The 22,527-nt window shown below is 33.2% G+C and overlaps 1 protein-coding gene across 1 annotated transcript; it reads right to left on the minus strand.

The window, feature by feature from the left end:
- Positions 1-3: 3 nt before the first annotated feature.
- On the minus strand, positions 4-21,892 carry LOC126671751 (putative acyl-activating enzyme 19). Its single transcript, XM_050365556.2, has 20 exons — positions 21,116-21,892; positions 16,753-17,162; positions 16,448-16,618; positions 16,095-16,365; positions 14,563-15,029; positions 14,270-14,466; positions 13,753-13,956; positions 12,572-13,294; positions 11,747-12,426; positions 10,707-10,782; positions 10,528-10,614; positions 9,824-9,867; positions 8,887-8,995; positions 8,243-8,302; positions 2,634-2,718; positions 2,482-2,546; positions 2,180-2,239; positions 2,050-2,094; positions 911-1,020; positions 4-833 (listed from the first exon to the last, which is right to left on the minus strand). The coding sequence occupies exons 1-20, from the start codon at positions 21,763-21,765 to the stop codon at positions 605-607; spliced, it is 4,743 nt and encodes a 1,580-aa protein (XP_050221513.1). The 5' UTR covers positions 21,766-21,892; the 3' UTR covers positions 4-604.
- Between the last annotated feature and the right edge of the window lie 635 nt (positions 21,893-22,527).

Below are 22,527 nucleotides of genomic sequence, written 5' to 3' on the forward strand. Positions count from 1 at the left end.
AAAAACTGGCAATGTTGTTTTGAACATTGAAAAAGCCTTGTAAAAAGAGGCATGAATCTGTTCAATAAATTTAACATAATCTGTTGAATCACAGTTGGCCCTTTCATTTGCTTAAATAAAAAAAATGCCATTATCTGATCACCTAAATGATTGTACATTGGCCCTCATACCAATCAGAGGACAAAAGCTAAACGGAAATTACATAAATTTATCTTATATACTGTAGTAACTGTATCTTGACATTTACGGAAGGTTTCACCAATGACCCGACGGAAGCTCCTACACTGCCACTGTATGCTGGCCACTATCAAAGCTTTATGGTTGAACTACATTGTTAGATTGAAAGCATACCTCTCTTATGTCAGCTTAAGATAATTAGGGAAGCCATGCATAGAAGCGGATGCAATTTAGGCAGAACCAAACTGGTTTGAACAATTCATGCCAGGCCCGACATGTAGAAAAGACAAGAGGTTGCAACTTATGGCGGATGCTGGTGCTGTATTTTAGAATCAAAACAGTCGAGAGAGAGAATGTTTCAGTATCCTATTCAACAAGCAATCCCCAGAAGCTTTAAGCTATACTTTACGGCTGTATAACGAGGGTTTCATTTTTGCACCAAACTTTTTATTTCAGATGAAATGCAGTGCACATAATCATCTCTGCATCCGACAAAAATCCTGCCCCCAATCATTACTGGTGAAGAAAACACGTCTCCTGGGAGCTCCAATCTTGCAATTTCCTGAACCTCCGATTTACTTGATTCAGTTTGTTTTCCTACAACATCAACGTTAAGCAAATGTACAGTTCCGGAACTCGAACATATGCAAACCAATCTGGAAAACATCATGGGCACAAATACATTAGATAATGTACTGACGAAATTCCTTTCAAATTTTTGTAGTTTCTTTACCTGTTTGGCACATGGGAGGAAGCAGACACCAGTTGCAAGTGCTCATCAACATAAGCAGACGAAGTTATCGGATCTCCAATATTGTACTCCCAGAGTAGATGTCCCTTTTCCTGACATGAAACGTCGGGGTCACACAATGTCCAGTGAAAGGAAAGTGAATAGTTAAACAAAACAGTCTGTAATATCCCATGCCATATTCCTAAGATTGTAAAAAATTCAGCCCAGTACTTACTGATTAAGCAAGATGATATACTTAACATCATCATTATATCAAAATTCACAAAAATGATAAAAACAAGAATAGTAAGAGAAAAAAGAACTTCAATGAGCAGATAATTATTTGATACAGATCCCATAAAAAAGTTGAATCATTTCACAGAAAGATCGCTTTAGGTACACCTTGTAAGGGATGATTTTCTGTTCTAATAAGTAAGATATGAGATCAATCGATATGAATTCAAGACCCATGACCAGGAGCAGAGAAGAAACTTTCTCACAAAATTTTGCAAAAGCCATAATAAGCAGCAAGCAAAGAACTTCAAGAGACCAATTTCTGCTTCCTATTTTCATAGTTTTCTGAGAAATCTGACCTTTCTTTTGCTCTTTCATTTTCTAGGAAGGACCTAGGTTGCTTATTTCTGTTTTTGTGAAAGGAACATGAATACATGATTATAAACTTCCTGTGTGTTCCTACTCATCATCTTGCATGTCTGAGTTGCTGAGTTGGTTCATTGCTCATTACAAAATTGATACGTTTCAAATTAAAAATGGAGATCCATAAATTGAATGGATATCATGCACCAAAATTAGGATGTGTTTTAATAGAGTTAGCAGATCAAGAAAATGGATCTGAATGTAACTTGACAATACAACAAGAAGTTCTGTGTCAACAGAAATCACACTGTTTAGGTGGCCCATGGTTGTACTAGGAGGATAATTCTATACACACTGCATATATCAAAATTAATCAAAAAAGTACAACACTTCTACACAATCTCTAAATGAGAAAACCACTTAAACAATACCTCAACAAAAGTTATATTGATTCTAAAAGTAGTGGTTGGGCGGTACCATCAAATAAAACATGCAATTTTTTCAGTTTCACATGCATAATGATACAAACTAATACTGAGCCTTACCACTTCAAATGAATAGACACTTCCATTTCTTGAACATACGAGCACCTGTATCAAATAAGAGAACTTATGCTTGTAACAGAAATAGAAGAATCATTATTAATAGTGAAAAGAAGATAAAGAAATGACTCACCTGAGAAGGAAGCACACAAGATATACAGGCTCCAGCAAATACAGGACCTCCAGTTTTATACTGATTAAGGAAATGATTTTCAGAAAACTGAGACACAGTTTGTAAACGAAATTGAAATTACAATTATTCTTCTAGTTATGCAGGAAAAAAGAGTCTGCAGGAAATATTGGACTATCAGTTATAACTGGATCGCTTTTAAGAATGAATGACTCATGTCAATTGAAAGCAGCAAATTAGTTATGCATATGTTGTCAAATATTTGAAATAGATGCTGTATTTGACAAAATGCAATAGGTCAATACCCTCCAAATAGTAGATCCGGCTAAATCCAATGCAACAATGTTCCCATCTACTAAACAACAAATAACTGCAATAAAAGGAAGATGGGAATAAGGATTATGTATGATTGTATGAAGAAATAAATCCATCAGCACATCCAATATAATATGCATACCGTTTGCATGTGGAGAACCAATTGAGAGTGACCCAAATATCGGCACCTCTAGCTCACGTTGCCATAATGTATGGAATGGTGAAATCTGTATTCATACAAAAGTCAAATAAACAAACTATCCTAATAGCATCGAATATAAAAAGGGCGCTATGTTCCCTAACAGCACAAAGTCTCCTGCATTTCCAGCTTTGAGGAGATCAGAAGCATGCAGCTTTATCTAACATTTGTAAGAGGCCGTTGCTGGCTTGCACCAGTGACCCATATCCTCAAACTTAAACTGACTATCCAAGAAACGTGATACAGTATGAATGATGGCAGACACAGTAGAGGAAACAAAATGACAGTTTATTGGTTAATATAGCAACAGTAATGAATTGTTGATTTCTAAATATCTTTTTGATTTCTAAGCCAAACCAATCATCAAAGCTGAACAATTTTTTCTTCTAGAAATACATGCTTTATTACAGGGAATTTATCTGACCTTATAGTATTATGGCTGTCCATAGACCAGGCAATATATCAGGCAATGATACCAATTGAATACTGAGAAATATTATAGGAGAAAACAATTGTATTGTTATATTTATTTCTGAATATACAACCTGTATATATATACAGCTAAAAGGAAGCCTAACTAGGAAATATTAACTGTACAAGTAATTCCCCTAATTAAGGTTATATATAAGGCTAATTCCCTAATCTATGTAATAGAGAAGACTTCCTATATTTACTCCATAAATTACTCTATTGAGATTTGTTCCTTTTCCAACACTCCCCCTCAAGCTGGCTTGTAAATATCTTTCATACCCAGCTTGCTTACAAGATAGTCAAATTGTTTTTTAGATAGTCCCTTGGTATGGATGTCAGCCACCTGTTGATATGTAGGTATGTAAGGAACACATATTAAGCCATCATCAAGTTTTTCTTTGATAAAATGTCTGTCCACTTCGATATGTTTAGTCCTATCGTGAAGGACAGGATTATGAGCAATCGAGATCGCAGCTTTATTATCACAAAACGCTTTCATGGGAAATAAAAATTGAATCTGCAAATCTTCAAGTAATCTTTTAATCCAGATTATCTCACAAATGCCATGTGCAAGAGATCTAAGTTCAGCTTCTGCACTACTACGTGCTACAACACTTTGCTTTTTGCTCCGCCAAGTCACCAAATTTCCACCAACAAAGGCACAATAACCCGATGTTGACCGTCGGTCTGTAATGCATCCAGCCCAATCAGCATCAGTGTAGACTTCGATCTGAATATTATCTCCTTTTCTAAACATAAGCCCTTTGCCGGGTGTCCCTTTAAGATATCTCATTATTCTGTAAACAACATCAAAGTGCTCTTTGCCAGGAGCATGCATAAATTGACTTACCACACTCACAGCAAACGCAATGTCGGGACGAGTGTGTGATAAGTAAATAAGCTTACCTACTAGCCGCTGAAATTTCTCTCTTTCAATCACATTTTCAGCAGTAGCTAAATTTAGCTTCAAATTAGCCTCAATAGGAGTCTCGGCTGCTTTACATCCGAGAAGGCCAGTTTCATCGAGTAAATCAAGAATATATTTTCTTTGATTCACAAATATTCCTTCTCTTGATCTAGCAAATTCCATGCCTAGAAAGTACTTCAACTCTCCGAGGTCTTTAATCTCAAACTCTTCTGCCAATCTTTTCTTTAGAGTTGACAACTCATCAAGATCATCACCTGTCAAAATCATATCGTCAACATATACAATTAAAATTGCAATATTGCCTTTATCAGAATGCTTATAAAACATAGTATGATCAGCTTGACTTTGGTGATACCCATAGCCTTTTACCGCCTTCCCAAAACGTTCAAACCAAGCTCTAGGAGACTGTTTAAGGCCATATAAAGACTTTTTCAGTTTGCAAGCTTTGTTTTGGCCAATAGCACTTTCAAAACCTGGAGGAGGGCACATGAACACTTCATCTTCTAAATCACCATTCAAGAACGCATTCTTCACATCCAGTTGTTGTAAAGGCCAACTAAAGTTTGCTGCAAGAGATAGCAACACACGAATGGAGTTAATTTTTGCCACTGGAGCAAAAGTTTCTTGGTAATCAATACCATGAGTTTGAGTAAACCCCTTAGCAACCAGCCGTGCTTTATATCTTTCTACACTTCCATCCGCCTTGCATTTTACAGTAAAAACCCATTTACAGCCTACTATTTTTTGATCTTTTGGCAATTCAACAATCTCCCAAGTCTCATTCTTTTTTAGTGCACCAATCTCCTCCATAACTGCCAATCTCCACTTTGGATTATCAAGAGCTTCCTGGATGTTTCTAGGGATAAACAAGTTCGAAATTCTTGACGTAAATGCTTTATGTTTGTGAGAAAGATTATCGTATGTTAAATAGTTTGCAATAGGATGATTGGTACAAGAACGAATTCCTTTTCTTATGGCTATAGGTATATCTAGATCACCATGTTCAGATTCAACAGTATGATTAGGAACAAAAGAAGTACAAGGTTGAGAAGAACCTAAATTTGGAGAAGAACCTGAATTTGGAGCATTGGGTATGATTGGCAGTGCTTCAAGTGTAGATGGTTCTGCATTCTTCTTATGATTTTTCTTCCTTGTATAAACAAGTACTTCAGGCCTAAATCCCTTAGGATCATCTTGTAGTGTTTCTCCCCCTGTTAAAGATTCCCCCATACTTGGTACAATAGGATGCAAAACAACTTTAGGTAAACTTTGTTGAATACCCCAACTATTTTCTTCATCTAGTTTCTCCCCCTGAAGAAAATTATTTTGAAAATATGGCTGATTTTCAAGAAATACAACATCCATAGTAATCACAGTCTTCCGAGTTAAAGGATTAAAACATTTATATCCTTTTCTATTAGATGCATAACCAATAAAAACATGTTTTCCAGCTTTAGGATCAAGTTTTGACCGATCTTTTTGAGGAATAAAAGCATAAGCTGTACAGCCAAAGACCTTAAGAGGTAACTTTGAAAAAATCCGAGCTTCGGGAAAATGTTGAGTAAAACAGTTTAGGGGTGTAGTGTAATTCAAAACACGTGTAGGCATCCTGTTAATTAAATATGTTGCAGTTAAAACGGCTTCACCCCAGAGATATTTAGGAATATGCATAGAAAACATTAAAGCTCGTGCAACTTCTAGTAAGTGTCTATTCTTTCTTTCAGCTATACCATTTTGCTGGGGCGTATCAACACAAGTAGATTGATGTTGCATACCCTTATCTCTTAAGAAGCTGCCAAGAGATTCATTAAAATATTCAGTACCATTATCAGTATGCAAAATTCCTATTTTGGTATGAAATTGTGATTCAACCATTGCATAAAAGTTTTTGAATAAAGCATGAACTTCAGATTTATCTTTCATCAAATATACCCAACTTAATCGAGTATGATCATCAATAAAAGTCACAAACCATTTTTTTCCAGAAAAAGTTTGAACTCGTGAAGGCCCCCAAACATCACTATGGATTAAGTAAAAAGGGCGAGATGGCTGATATGGTTTTGAATAGTAGGTACTTTTATGACTTTTTGCTAAAATGCAATGTTCACAATGAAAATCAAGAATATCAATTCCATTAAATAAAGCAGGAAACAATTTTTTAAGATAAGGAAAACTAGGATGTCCCATCCTATAGTGCCAAAGCTTAATATTATCCTTAATAGAGGGAGAACTAACACTACTTAAACCCTGAGGTAATTTATACTTGGAATCTTCTTCTTCAAAGTAATAGAGACCATCTATCATTTTAGCACTGCCAATCGTCCTCCCCGATTTCAGGTCCTGAAAAATACAATGAGAATCAAAGAAAGTAACGCAACAATTAGAATCCTTGCATATTTTGCTAACAGATAAGAGATTACAAGCAAGTTTAGGTACATGAAGAACTGATTTAGGAGACACATTGTTTGACAATTTTATCAAACCTTTGCCTGCTATAGAAGAATAGGATCCATTTGCAACACGGATTTTTTCTTGTCCAGAACAAGGATAATATGTATGAAACAAATTGGAAAGACTAGTCATATGATGAGATGCTCCTGAATCTACTATCCAGGGAGCAGATTGTGAAATAGAAGAACAAACTAGGGCATTTAAATCACTACCTGTTTGTGCAATAGAAACATTAGGAGTACCCGATAATCCAGCATTAGATTTCAGCAGTCTGAGAATATGATTCACTTGTTCAGGGCTGAATGGGACAGCTTCAACTTCATGTGCAGAAGGAATAGATTTCAGCAATTTTAGAATATGATTCACCTGTTGAGGGCTGAATGGGGCAGCTTCGACTTCATGTGCAGAAGGAAAATTTTTCTGATTAAACTTCCTCTCATGCTTGCCCTTCCAATTTGCAGGTTTACCGTGAAGTTTCCAGCATGTTTCACGGGTGTGTTTAGGCTTGTTGCAATGATCACACCATACACCAGTTCTTTGACCAGTGCTAAATGGAGTATTGCGGCTAAAATAGGCTTCACCTGCAGCCAAAGCAGAATTCTCAAGGATGCTACTGGAAGTCTTTTTTCCAAGCATAACAAGTCTACGACTTTCTTCACGACGAACTTCGGAAAAAACTTCTCCAATAGAAGGAAGAGGTTGTCTGCCAATTATCCTTCCTCTAACTTCATCAAATTCAATATTTAGCCCAATAAGAAACTTATAAATCCGCTCATCTTCGACCTTCTTTTTATAGTGGTTGGCATCCTCCAAGCATTTCCACTCATAACTATTGAATAAGTCTAAATCTTGCCACAAGCGTTTCAACGAATTGAAGTACTTAGTGACATTGTCTTCTCCTTGACGAATATCACCAAGTTTCAACATCAATTCATAGACTTGGGACTGATTTCCCAAATCTGAGTACATAAGATTAATATTATCCCAAAGCTCCTTAGCAGTGTGATAACACATGTAGTTGGAGCTAATGTCTTCCTCCATAGAGTTAACCAGCCACGTCATTACCATTGAGTTTTCAGCATCCCATGTAGAATATTTAGGATCATCAATGTTTGGTTCCCTTTTATCTCCAGTTAGATAGCCAATTTTACCCCTTCCTCGAATATACATACGCACAGATTGAGACCAGCGCAAAAAATTATCTCCATTCAATCGAATTGTAGTTATTTGGACTGAATGAGATTCGGAGGGAACCAAGGTTTTAGTGGCAGAAGTAGGAGTTTCAGAAGAAGAAAGATTGATGTTTGTAGAGTCAGACATGGTGGCTGCTAAGTTGTGGCTAGGTTAGATGAGGAGGCTAGGTTTATTTTTTGCTCACTGGATCAAGGTGAGCTCTGATACCATGAGAAATATTATAGGAGAAAACAATTGTATTGTTATATTTATTTCTGAATATACAACCTGTATATATATACAGCTAAAAGGAAGCCTAACTAGGAAATATTAACTGTACAAGTAATTCCCCTAATTAAGGTTATATATAAGGCTAATTCCCTAATCTATGTAATAGAGAAGACTTCCTATATTTACTCCATAAATTACTCTATTGAGATTTGTTCCTTTTCCAACAAATACAGTGACGGCAATCTCACTTATTTGTTAGGGAAGTATAAAAGTAAGATAAAGTTGCACTTTAGCATACCTTTACTGATAGAGATGTCACACGACCACTAGTCGAAGCCACATAAAGAATGTCATGGCCCTAATAAAATTAATTAGATATCAAATTCAATAATAAAGTTGGATGATTCAAAAAAAAATCACATTTAAAAAATTGTAATCTAACAAAACAAAACAAAATATAAATGTCATATTTAACTGGGACAACCATTTAATTTTTTTATAGCTGGGACAACCAATTACAGTAGCTCAATTAGTGTACCCATGAGCAGGGGTCACATATAAATCTGATTTATGCAATTTCAGTCGAATGATATAAATGGAGGATTAGCGAAAAGAACAAAGTATCACAGTAGGGGAAAACCAACATAGTTAACAGAAGAAATAGTTGAATAACTTGTCTTCTGGACGTGTAAGTATATAGCATATATAAATACATATAAAACAACACACAAGTATAGACAGAAAGAATTGATAATATTTTATTGTACATAACATGTTGACGGAATAGAAAGAAATATAAGAGAATATGGCTACATCTTGCACAATAGGAGAAAAGAAGCTCAATAAAAGTATAACCCAAATCACAGTGAATACAGAGGAACCATCCAATCTGTTCCACAAGTAATATTAATAAGGATGCTCATTTTAGAAAACGTTATCCACCTCATCAATTGCAGGTGACCCAAATATACTCCCACCACATGAGAGCTTATAAATGCAGCAACAGTTTCTGTAGTCAAGAGCGTATAGATAGTGGTCATGGGAGCCACACCTGCACATAATTTGCACCATTATTAAAAATCTCTTATAATCCTAATGGACTCTGAGAAAAATATATTCTAACAAGGTGGTGGAGATACTATATAAATTTCAGGACTGCGGACCTGCCTTAAAACGCACATTAACAGGAACATGAAGATATTACAAGCTGGCTAAGCCCAAAAACAAATACAGAGCACCACTAAACTTTTATGTTCAGATTTCCATGCTTGAGAGTTGATAACACGACAAATAAACCAACCTCATTCCACTAAAAAAATAAGGAATTCAAGGTGTCTACTTAAGCAGATTCTATCAAAACGCTGGAGAGGTCTGGTATAAATAAAGAGGGGGTTTGTGCAACTAGTGGGGTCATAAATACTTAAATAGCATCACGGTGCTTTTCTATATAATGCTTCCACAGACTTCCCCGCATTCAAATAATCTGGTGATTCTGGTCCTTTGGATCTTCAACAAATAAGAATAACTAAGGGCATTCCCTAAAAAAAAAGAATAACTAAGGACAAGAAGTACACAATTAGACAATTTCTCAATCAACTTAAGGATATTAAAAATCACACTAAAATAATTGATTGCTATATATACTTCTGGTAAGTACTACGGCAATTTAAGTTTAATAGTGTTATACATATTAGCGCAAGGTGCACAGACAAAATTAAAGCCTACACAGTGCTTGTCTTGATATTTGGTTAATGAGATTCTATACATAGTACACTGCTGTAACAATTACATCAACCAAAATTCATCACTAATCTAAATAAAGCAACACATAAGCAATAAGCTCAAATGACAAAGCATAATACAGAACAAACCGCATTACCAGATTACATGTCTGCATTTATCAACAACTGGCTGACACTTCACCTTCAAATGTTGAACAAAGCAGGCATTAGAAGCAGACTTTTAAAATATGTGTGATTAAAAAGACAGAAAATATGAATCTGCAATCTGAAAATAAATGTCTTTCTCTCTTTTTTTCCAAGATTTTTGAATTATGTTGGGTATGTAGCCACAGAATGTATGCCGCAGTGGCTTAATGCGCTAAGGCTAACTACTATCCTAACATAAGAGCTTAAGTCTGGCAAAGAGACTTGTAATTATCCAACACTAATATTGCATCCATGTCCTTCATCTCTGATTTTCTAAAACAATCCACGGCAGTTTTGCTATTTTATCTAAAGCCAAATACAGTCTGAATTGGAATATATTGCTGGGCAACTTTTAGCAAGAAATGTAGAAAATGATTTTTTTCAGGCAGTTTGCTTAATTTAAGGGGTTTGGGTTTATTTCATAATGCATATATTTAAGCTAATGGACACTTTGGCGATATATTTTTATAAACTGAATTTATAATCAGATTGAAAATTTAGAGAATCAATATCCTATTTTCTTTTATTTTCAATCACAAACAGCAAAGAGAAGATGAAGTCAATAAAATGGTGCTTGGTAAAATAAAAACGGATAAATACATACAACATCTGAAATAATAAAAACTGTAGAAAGGCGATTGCTTTTTTATCAAACCTCAGCGCATGTTTGAAAAGTCCAACAAATATTGCCATTCATGAAGTCTAGGAAATAGATCGTCCCTTCATAGCAACCAACTACAACCTAATAATGGATTTAGGAAAAGGTTAAAACCCTTTCCATCTCAAACAAAAAAATGGAACAACAGGTTAATTGTGCACAATGAGAAGAGAAACCTGAGAAAAGTCGGCAACAATTGCTGCTGAACATTCAATTCGTCCTTGTACTTTGACTTCCCACCGGACAGAACCACTGCACCAGTACATTATGGTACAGCATCGGATTTAGAGAAGATGAACAGTTCGTGCCAAACTATGCACCTCAAAAGTTAAAAACAATATTTAAAACTTTAAATCATTTTGAAGAGATGATATGCCAGGAAACATCTATGAACTCCTGTAAAAAGGCATCTTATAACAAGTTGGAACTACAACAGAACAAGGCAACCCTTATCAAGCAATTAGCATTGCACTCCAGTCTTGTGCACCAAAAAGCTGCTGATATTCTGCTCAAAATATTAAAGATTGTCTATAACTATTGAAATGTTTATTAGTGGAATCTTATACCACGTGATGTAGCATATCAAAACAATCCAACTTCTCTAGTGGTATTCTTGGGTAAGATTTTAAATGTTACATAAATGTCCAGAAGACCCCGAACCCCCCTGTTTTTATGTTTCTTTCAATACACATTTAATTTCCTATCTCTCCAAGCCGCTTCCCAAAGGTTCTACCTATAACAACATTAAGTCAATTAAAAAATAGAGCAAATTACTTTGAGATCCCTGAGGTACACCATATTTAGTAGTTTGGCACCTCTTCTTTCAAAGTCTACTTAATGGTCCCCCAGTTTCAATTCCGTTGACTATTAGGCCCCTCCGTTAATTTCGACATTTACTTTCAAACGATTTGGTACCCCACTTTTAATTTCGTGAATTTGGTCCCTCGCTTTTAATTTTATTAAACGATTTGGTACCTCGCTTTAGTTCCGTTAAACGATTTAGTCCCTCGAATTAACGAAACCATTAAATAGACTTTTGAAACAAGAAGTACCAAACTGTTAATTATGGTATACCTCAACGTAATTTGCTCTAAAAATACCACAAAAGGAGTTCTTCTCACTGGTCTTTTAATATCACAAAGCATCATGATATAACCAGACATTGAAAATTGATGACAATTCCCATATTAAAACTCTTCCATTTCCTGGCACATACCTTTTGGCACTAACGCAAATAAACTTATGCGCATGAGATCCAATAAATAAATAGATATCTTGGTCTTTATACACCACAAGTGGCGATGCATCTACACAAGACTCCATGCAAACCTTCCATAATTCCTGCATAGAACAGCCTTTTCCATTTCTCAAAACTTCTTCTGACCAAGTTATCTGGTGGGTATTGCTCAACCTGTAATTTTCTTGATATATAACCTTGTTGCATCGGCTGAATGAACATGAGAATGGTATCAATGCAGACCAAGGATAACCCTCACTTGAACTACCACATTTTGGAATGCATTTGTCCAAATCAACCTTGAAGCGCTTGGATGCTGCACCATTATGATAATTCATTTCATGAAGATTCTTCGGGAGCCACTCTTTTGATTTAACGCTATTGTTAGGAGCTGCAGAATTAGCAGGATAAGACATATTCCCACCATAATCTTCAGTATCTGATTTTAAACTAATTTCTGTTGCGACATCTCTTTTGTATGATTCCATCTTATCTAAGAGGGCATTGTAAAGCTTCAATGGAGTACGAAATTCATAAAGCAATCTCATATCAGTTCCCAAATTATAAGAAGCTTGAGCAGCAGAAATTGAACTACCACCCATGTCAAAGAAATCATCATCACCAGAGACCTCTTCAACCATTAAAGCGTCACAAAATGCCTGTCAAAAGTTGTTAATTTGTATCAAAAGCACAAGTATTTAAATTATGGAGGGAGGATACTCTGTTTAGAGAGTTTAGTATCTATTTGCAGGAGGTATAAGGATATGAATATGTAAAATGTTTTTGCACAAGTGCAGGGCAAACCTTTTTTATAATGTTCATAAGATCTTTGGTCTCACTATTCTGATTTTTATCTCGGAAATGAATGCTGGAAAATGCTGAAGTTTCCAACAAAACATAGTCAATTTTTCCACTGGAAGATATAGGCAATGACTCTGCAAATATAAAGTGGTGTGGAATCATGGCTAGAGGAACTTTTTCAACCATCCATCTTCTTATTGAAGATCTGGCCAAATCACCAGATTTTTCATTCTCTTTCAATACTAAAACAGCGTCTAAATTTGTGAGCTCCTCTGGACCTTCACGAGCAATGACAGCTGCATCAGCAACATATGGATGTTGCCTAATTGTATTTTCAACCTCTTCTAAAGCTATACGGTGCCCATTAACTTTTACAGTACGGTCAGTTCTTCCTAAGAAAACCAAGTCACCACTTTGCAGCCGTTGTGCAAAATCACCGGTTCTATAATATACTTGGCTCCCACAATTATCCATTAAACAGTTGCAGATGAGGTTCTTATGCAATTTTACACTTTCAAAAGGTATAACTGCAAATTTAGAAGAATAACCAGTACAAAGACAGGAGCCACCAACACATATCTCTCCTTGATTGGGTGTAGCAGTTTTAGAGACCAATACTACATCACAGTTAGAAATACGCACACCAATTGGCACACTTTTCAGTGACTCTGTCTCCAAAATTTTAGGCAGCCTCTTGCAGTCAAAGTATGTGCAGTCAGCAGATACCTTAATCAAAAGTTTATATTTAGAAAGTTGAAAACTATTAATAATGAAGGAAAAGAAACACAAGTTGGAGGATAAGAACTAATAAATATAAGGAAGCATATCTTAGCAAATGAAACTGTATAAAAATCCGATGGACAACTTCTAATCCAAACAATTATAATAATTAATTGATCCCGATAATGTATAATAGTATTATATACTTATAAGATGACAGGAGAATAAAAACCTACAAAGAAACTGGAATTTAAACCAAATGCTTTATTCCACGGTTAGACTCAAATTCTTTAAGAGAAAAAAATAATCTATGCTGAAGCAGTTACAAAACTGAGAACTAGTATGCACATTGACACAAGAATTTCAATATTCACTTTTTCTTATCTGTTCAATTTAAAAAAAAAACAAAAAAAAAATGCCGCAACATATGAAAACAATTAAACAAGAGATTCCAGAATCCTAACCTCTGTTGTCCCATATAAATTCAAAATGGCAGTCCTCGGTAGTGATTTGGAAAGCACGTCCCACAAGGACAAAGGAAAAACTTCACCACTTAGCACTAACAATTTTAATGAACTTTGGATCTGCATGTTATGTTGACTTTGCAGAGCAGGAAGGATTGCTCGAATCAGGGAAGGAACAGCAGTAAGCCTATTTATAGGGTAGGCCTACACAAATAGCTGAAATACGTGTTATTAACTAAATGTATACATCAGTAACAGTATCACATAATTAAAAGCACCAGCAGTAAAAGATAAACCATTTAATGGAACAACAATACAAAAGTCTAACAAATGAAGAATGAACCTTCACCATATACAATTTCTTTCAAAGAGCTAGGATAAAACAGAATAATCCAGCATAATTTTAATGCTCTAATCATATCAGAAAGAAATTTCCTAACTCATCTTACGATCCCAACTCATTAATATAGTTAAAATGAAATCCCAAGAAAGAAGCAATAACAAGAATAAAGTGTACCTGTAGAAAACGTACGACAGAAAAAGGATCCTTCTTCAACTGATTGAAAGGAGGTATAACAAGCGTACAACCAGTAAGCATAGCACCAAGAAACTCTTGCAAATGGTCAATAAAGCTAATTGATGTTTTGAACAATAAGACTTCATCTCCATGAAGTGGATACAGTTCTTGCATCCACATAAAGCGATTTAACAAACCTTAAAAATAAAACACGAAAACATCATACAATCAATCCACATTGCATATCCAAACCAAATCAAGTGCAATTGACCAATAGATAGCAAAATGTATACCTTCTTCAGTGCCGCAGACGCCTTTAGGTTTTCCAGTCGAACCAGAAGTATACATCAAATAACAAAAGAGCCTCTTCTTCTCCATTTCACAAGGCCAAGGTAATTGCATCGGCATTACACTAAGGCAATCTTCCATCGAGTAAAACAAAATAGGACAAGTAATACCAGATTCCGCAAGCCAATTTGACAGATTAAACTCATTAAAATCATAACCAGCTTTAATAAATGAAGATTCGGAAGTAATAACAAGATCAACATTGGAAGAGGAAATAATTGATATTACTCTATCTCTCGGCCATGAAGGATCGAGAGGCAAGAACGCCTCACCGAACCGCAAAATAGCGAGAACGGAGATAACGTAATCCACAGAAGGCGGTATATATATTCCCAATATCTTCGGTTTATACCTCGACGAAGAACTTGATGATGAGGACTGAGGTGTGATGAGGTGGTGAGTGTCATCGGCGCCGTCGAGAGTAGAGCGGAGGCGAGCGCTGAGGTCATTTACGGACTTTAATATGTCGCTAAAAGTGAAAGATTCGTCCCCGTCGTATGACTTTGGGGGAGTTGAATAGGAAGCGGCGCCACGGTTATTTAATTGATTAACGCCGCCGCCAGGTAATGGTGTAGCGTGTACAACGGCAGTTTTGTTAGGGTTTCTGGCAGCTGATTTGAGAAATTCATGGCATAAACAGCAATGTTTTTGCTGCTTTTCATTGTAGCTACTAGCTCCTGAACTCATGGCAGCTTCTTTTTTCCCCCTCAATATGTGATAACCGAGGTTTTTGTTTTTTCTTTTGAGCGGTTCGTTTCAAAGGAAAAAAAACTCGTCGCCAACATTCAAAAAGACGGCGAATTATAATTTTCCTGTCGTCAAAACGATATATTTTCGTCCTGACCTCTTATGAGGCAAGAATAAAACGTCGTGTCGTTTGTCCATTTAAATACGACTCATGGCTTCTTTCCCGTATTATAAAATCTTAAAAGTAAATTAAATTTTAAATTTTATTCAACATACACCATTTATTATCTGATATCACTTTTATTTAATTATCACAGAGTTTTTAAAAGTACACCATCCAGAAATAAAAATAAACTAGTCAATTTTTTTTGCCACACTCTACCAATAAATATTTGTAAATTTATGAGAAATCATTAATATATATATAGATAGATTTAATGATAAATTTTAGTTTAAATCATGCATATTAAATTTTATTAATTGAATATAAAATATTCAAAATATATGTCTACTATCCTTTAATTATAGTTAAAGAAAACGATCAAGATTTAAAAAAAAAAACAATTACATCACTCTTATTAATGTATCAATACAAATCAATTGTAATCAAAGGTCTCAAATCAGTACACAGTTTGAAAAGAGGAATTCAATTTATTCATATAGCTTGAAGCCTTAACATAAGAAAGGAAACCATCAGTTGTCACAAATTAAGCAAGAAAACAACTTCTGAATAAAAGTATTTGATGTTATAGAAGTAGTAGTGTCGCTAATTATATCAAGCGGCTCTCCCTTGATCAAGGAAACGACTTCTGATTCGTGTAAGCCACCGTCTCGAGCTCTCTCATATTCTTCATAAAATCTCTTATATGAAGTCTCAACGTAATTCGCAGCCTCCGAAACTTTCATGGATTCCACGAGGTTATGCGGGTAATTATCCGTCGCGTGATCTCCATTCAATACTGCTGCCAATTGTACTATTTCATGTTGAAACTCACTAATATTTGCTTCTTCATTTTCCCCTGCAGACCTGGATCGCAATTTCACAGGTTCCGCCAATGTAACTGCGAAATGCACGTTTGCAATTGTAATCAGTACGTAAATTATGAGATCAATGTGTAGTATGTTGAATGTTGAATTGATTACCTGGACAATCTGTCCTTGGAGTAGTTCTATTCAGAACGGTTTCAAAAGTGCCGGCCCAAGCGTCACGCTTGGTTAGAAATGCTTTCAGATTGAAAAGCTTCTTAAGAGTTGCTGGTATTGAAGAATGTTCATATTCTGATGTAGGTTCTGGTCCTGAAGGTCCATGTAATACTACAATTCCAACATTTAAACAAATAAATTAGAACTTCAAAATCAATATAAATTATAGTGTAAAGCTAAAAAATTTATAAGTAGTTAAAAAAATTGAACTTTTTCACACTATTAAGCAATAAAAATAAGGATACCTGTTCCGGGTTCGATCCATGGAGATATCAAAAGAGCCGGAACTCGAACACCGAGGCGATCGAACTTGAAAAAGTAAGGTGGAGTACCAACAAGGCCATCAGGACTAGGAATTCCAACATCAGGAGTTGGAACATGATCATAGAATCCGCCATGTTCGTCATATACGATCACAAACAACATTTCGTTCCATTGCGGACTAGCTCGTAGTGATTCATACACTTCTTTCACAAATTTCTGACCTTCCGAGATATCATGTAATGGATGATCATCGTTTGCTGGAATCGATAAAACATCGTAATATCTCGGCTCGATTACTACATAGTTTGGTAGCTTCCCGTCTTTACAATGTCTCTTGAAGTTTAGATCAAATTGTTCGAAGTTCTTTACGTACTTAATTTTCCTCAGGTTCCTAACAATAATAATTATTCATATGCATTAAGGTTCTATTTGTCTGCAGAATATTTGTTTTTTGAAAACACTTTGTTACTTTTAATTATTTGAAAAGTTGAATTTTTTCTGTAAATAAAATAGGCTGAATTTTTCTCTTTGCTCTATTTGATAAAATCTACATGAAACATAAATTTATTTTTTTCTTTTTTTTATATTACTTTTTTGTTGAAACTCTATTTTACTTTATTTTTCAATATAACTACCAAATAATAGAAATTGCCCTTTTTAAAAAAACAAATTATACTATTATTACTAAATAATAGGCTAATAATCACCCACGGACCCTGACTTTAGGGGTACCTTACGCTAAACCCCCTGATAAAAAAAAACTGCCGTAAACCCCCTAAACTTTACCCAATAATTAGCTAAACCCCTTTTCGCATAAATTGACCAAAGTGCCCTTCAAATCTGTAAATAAATACAAACAAACCAGACAGCTTCAATCTAACCACACTTAAAACCGATCCAATCAAATCAAACCAAACAAGTTAATCAAACCTAAATTTATTTAAAAATTAAATAAATAAAAAAAAAATTCAATTTATCTTATTTTTTAAAATAAAAATCTTTAATAGTTAAAAATAATTGAGAGTGAATTATTAAATCTCGACTCACAAGTTTAGGGACCGATTTACTAATTACTCATAATACTATAGTAAAATTAGCACCAATGTTTTGAAAATGGGTTAGGTGTTGGGGACTTTGCAATTAAGAAGAAACTACTCAAAATGGGAGCCAAAATGATTATTTTAAACAAAGATGTGCTGTCCAAACATTGGGGTCAATTTACAACTAATGTCTTCAAAAAATAATTAAATTTAAAAATGAGATAATTGAGCCAAAAGCACATAATGCCTCATTGACTTTAGATGCCCCAAAGTTTATCATATTTATAATCTTGATTGAAAGGGAAAATCTTGTGCTTCTTTTATTACAATAACAAATCTGTAGCTTTCAAATTTTGAATAATAAAAGATCTATAACTTTCAAATTTTAAATAATACTACTTTTTATTATTAGATTGTGACAGCAAAAGCTTTTTCTTTATTATTTTTTATAATAACTAGTTTCGCTTTACGTGCTATGCACGTGGCTCGTAAGTGACTCGTTCATAGTATTAATTAAATTTATCATAATTACAACAACATATTTTATTTATAATTAATATTCAGTTAATTAGATTTTGTTAGAAATAAATAGAATACTCCTTTTTCATTTATTAATTTTAAAAATTAATTGAGGTCAATAACAGTAACTTATAATTTTAAAAAAAAGCATTCAATGCGTTTTATTTATAATCATACATTAGTTTGAATTTTTTGTTTGATTATAAATTTTTTTATGAGTTGAATTAAATTTATTATAAAATTATATTATATTTAATATATTTGTCATAATATAAATTTATGACAAAATCAAGCAAAAATATAAAGTAAAAATTTTCTTACTTTATATAAATTTAGAAAAAAGACTTATATTGTTTGAGTTTAAATAGAAAGGACGGAAATGTAATTGTAATAAGTATAGAACCTCACAATAATTCGATCTAAAAGATTTACTATTACACAGTTCTTTTGGTAGTTTGTAGTACTGTAATTTATGGAATTATAAACATGTTGGTTGTGTAGATTTATAAAAATATTATTATAGTAGTAATAACAATATTTTGTATTAAATTAATTAATAATTTATTTTAAAAATATTGATAAAATTAAAATGTTTGTTCATAAATGAAAAAAAAAGGTTTGGCCTATTTTTTGGAGTTATATAACTTAAATATGTGTTTCTGTTGACTTTCTTCTATCTTAGGATATTATATAGTATAGACATTCAAAGAAATTTCTTAATGCTGGTTCTTGGTATACTCTTTACATCAATTTGTTCGCATTCCTTATCCTTTCGGCCTCTGATATTACCGGAACACGTAATAATTTAATATTTACATAAAACTGTATATTAAAACAGATAGATAAAAATTGCTAATTACCTATGTTCATAGTTTAACTTGAATTTTATTTTGTTTTATTTTATAATAGTATGATTTAAACCTTAATTGTCTAATGTATTCCACGTTAGTAATTTTCAAACTTTCTAATTAAATATTAAAAGCAAGTTTGATATAATATTGATAGTGTCGAAAAAGCAATGTCAATTTAGATAAGTGTTTAACTCTAAATAGGATGTTTACTATTTGATAAATATCTCTAGATTCCTTACTCTAATTAAATTTTATAGCTCAACTTCAATCAAATTAAAAGATAGCTCTATTCCTACTAATTTGGAGATAATTTAGCTATTTTTTCCATACTAAATTAGCAAATTTCTGGCCCAAAAACTAAATAAGAGACAATTTAGCTATCTATTCCAATTAGGATTTTAATTGTAATATATATTTAGTGATTAGTTAAATAACTAATTAGTTAATGACTATAAAACCTTTATTTTAATTAATTAAAAAGGATTATTCGGTAAATTTGCCTGTCCCCCCCCCCATCCGTGCTTTTATATATAGTATAGAAGTATAGATTAAGGGCGTGCAAAATCAAACTACAACGTATTAATTGAGCTCAATTAAATAAATTTAATTTAATTTACTTTGGAATTATAAGAATTAATTCTTCCGTTCAATTCAGTTTTGAGTGTAAAAAATGCTATTTCAAATTTATTACAAATCGAATAGAAAAATTGAATAAAATTAAAGAATCAAAGAAATTAGTTAGTGATTTGATTGTATTTGATTTGAGAAATTTCATTTTTATATAAATTAGGTTCTGTTTTTTGGATAAATAATTAGGTTCCATTTAATTTTTTAAAATTTGGATCGTATCCAATACACGTCGCTAAATTGATTATTATTAATATTATAAAAGCTTATTTTATATATAATACTTAGGGTAGGTACGTATACATATTTATTTGATAACCACCCTCTTCAACAATTTCTTAATCACATTGGACACGTTCTAAATATATTAGTATATTGTTTAAAAAAATAAAAAAATAAGAGAAAATTTAAAATTAAATGATCTATAGTTATTTACAATGTTTTAACAACAAGGTTACTGATGAAGTCAACTCAAACATGAAGTATCCTATGCAAAACAAAAAATGTCGAATCTTTGATGAAATAAATAGTAAACTTTACAAAATATATATATATATTAAAGTATCATTTGCAAACATGAAATCTCCAATCTTAAACCAATAAGATTTGCAAATCTACAGAATACTCTTCAATTCAATACAAGGTTGAATTTGAAAGAGTTGATGCATAAATATTTATTAGGTGAAAATGATAATGTTTTATATACTCGCAATTATTTAATTATTTAAACCTAACACAAACTTGTACAATAAAAAAATTGAGAAATAAAAGCTAGTTTCAATGCCCATATGATGTCTAACATAACACTTCATCAGATTCAGTCACATCAATTATAAAATTAATTTAAATTGAGGCAATTTTTTTGCGTGTATATTATTAAATTTAAATTATAAACTATATAAAAAGAATTTAAAATTTTGAATCATTAATTATAAAAATAAATTTAAAATTAAAGTTGAATATAATTATATTAAATAAAATTGACAGATCAAATTATCACAACTCTTTTAAAAATAGATTTATCATTTAAATTAAAGATATGAATATATTAAATTATTTTACCTTTTTTTGTGTGTCTCCTGCTAATTCAAAATATCAATTTATGGATGATTAAATAAAAAATATCAATTTATGGATTTTTTTTACTTAAATTTTTTATGTTACCCTTTTCAATTTATTTTTAATTCATTTACCCTTTTCAACTAGTATCTTTTGAAGAATTTGTTTTTATAAATATGTTGTATTTTATGTAACATGAAAGTATAAAAATAAAAGTATATTACTAATTGTTTAAAATATGCTTTTACCTGTAAAAAAGAGTAGTAGGAACTTGATGATAGTAAATCCCAAAAGAAAATCCACTCTCATCCATCGACTCAAATATAGTCTTTTGAGGATACCCTTGAGCCAGCAGCTTCGAGTCATTACTTGTTGCGCCATGCGACGTCGCAGAGTGCACATACAGCCGGTTCGGCTGTGTTGACGTCGGAATCGAAGCGAACCACCGATCACAAATCGCAAAATTCATAGCCAACTCTTTATAGACCGGCAGAGCGTCCGGTCTGAACCCGTTCATCACATTCTCAGACATGCCTGGCTTGGTTCGCTCTGCGTTTTGTGCAAAACCGTTCATTTTCACGACCGGAGGATTGTCCTGGTTCGAAAGTGCAGCTTCGGTCCATTGGACACCGTAAACTTGCTCGTACATGGCTTGGATTGAGTGACCAGGGTCAGGGTCCACGTAAGCAGATTGGTCTTTGAAGAAGACAAGGGGGGAGTTCGGGTCTGAAGTTGAGATGGGATTGGATTCTTGACCGGTAACTCCATTGATTTCTGGGTTTAAGGTTTTGAACCAGCCTAGCATGTGGTCGAAGGAACGGTTTTCTTGGACTAAAACTACTACTGTTTTTATGGGGTATGGTGTGGCGGTGGCGGTGGTGGAGTTCTGTGAACCCATTTTGGCGGTGGTTTATTGAGTTTCTTGGAGGATATAGTGGAGGTGGAGGTGGTGGTGCTTATGGAGGAGATATGTCTTTTATACAGAATGAGAAAGAGCTTTTGATTGAACAAATAAAAAAGCATTCACATTATCAGCCAATTTTCAAAAAAGACATAACTAATATATTTACTCTATTTTTTCTATTACACCTTCCGCTCCGATATATTTTTATTTTCTTTATTCTAAATTATGGACGGTTATTTATTATTTGAATGATAAATTGTCATATACACCCTTATTTATTATATTAGAACTCATTAAGAGTAAAATGAAAGATATCAAAAGACAAAACATTACGACAATATTAAATGAGAGTAAGTATGATATTTTTATATAAATTAACTCATTTTACATAGATAAATTAATCTTTTTAATACTTGTTTTTATTCTAATCTTCCTATTAATAGGAATGGAGGGATTATAATATTAGGTAATTAGTGAAATTTAAATAAAAAATATTTTTTTGTATAAAGTTAAGATTAACTTCTAGCATCGATATTTATTAAAAACGACAAGAATTTTGAGATAAAAAAAACAAGTCTATTGAGACGGAGAGAGTAATAAACTAAAGCGCAAGATCTAAAAAATAAATATTTATTGATTTTATCAATTATAACAAAAAAATTAACTTTATTAATTTCAGCAATAAATTAACAAAAATTATTTTAATTATTTTAATTATAACTAAACTTGTGCAACTAAGTTAATTAAATTTATTTT

Source organism: Mercurialis annua, linkage group LG3 (assembly GCF_937616625.2).
Source record: "Mercurialis annua linkage group LG3, ddMerAnnu1.2, whole genome shotgun sequence".
NCBI lineage: Eukaryota > Viridiplantae > Streptophyta > Magnoliopsida > Malpighiales > Euphorbiaceae > Mercurialis > Mercurialis annua.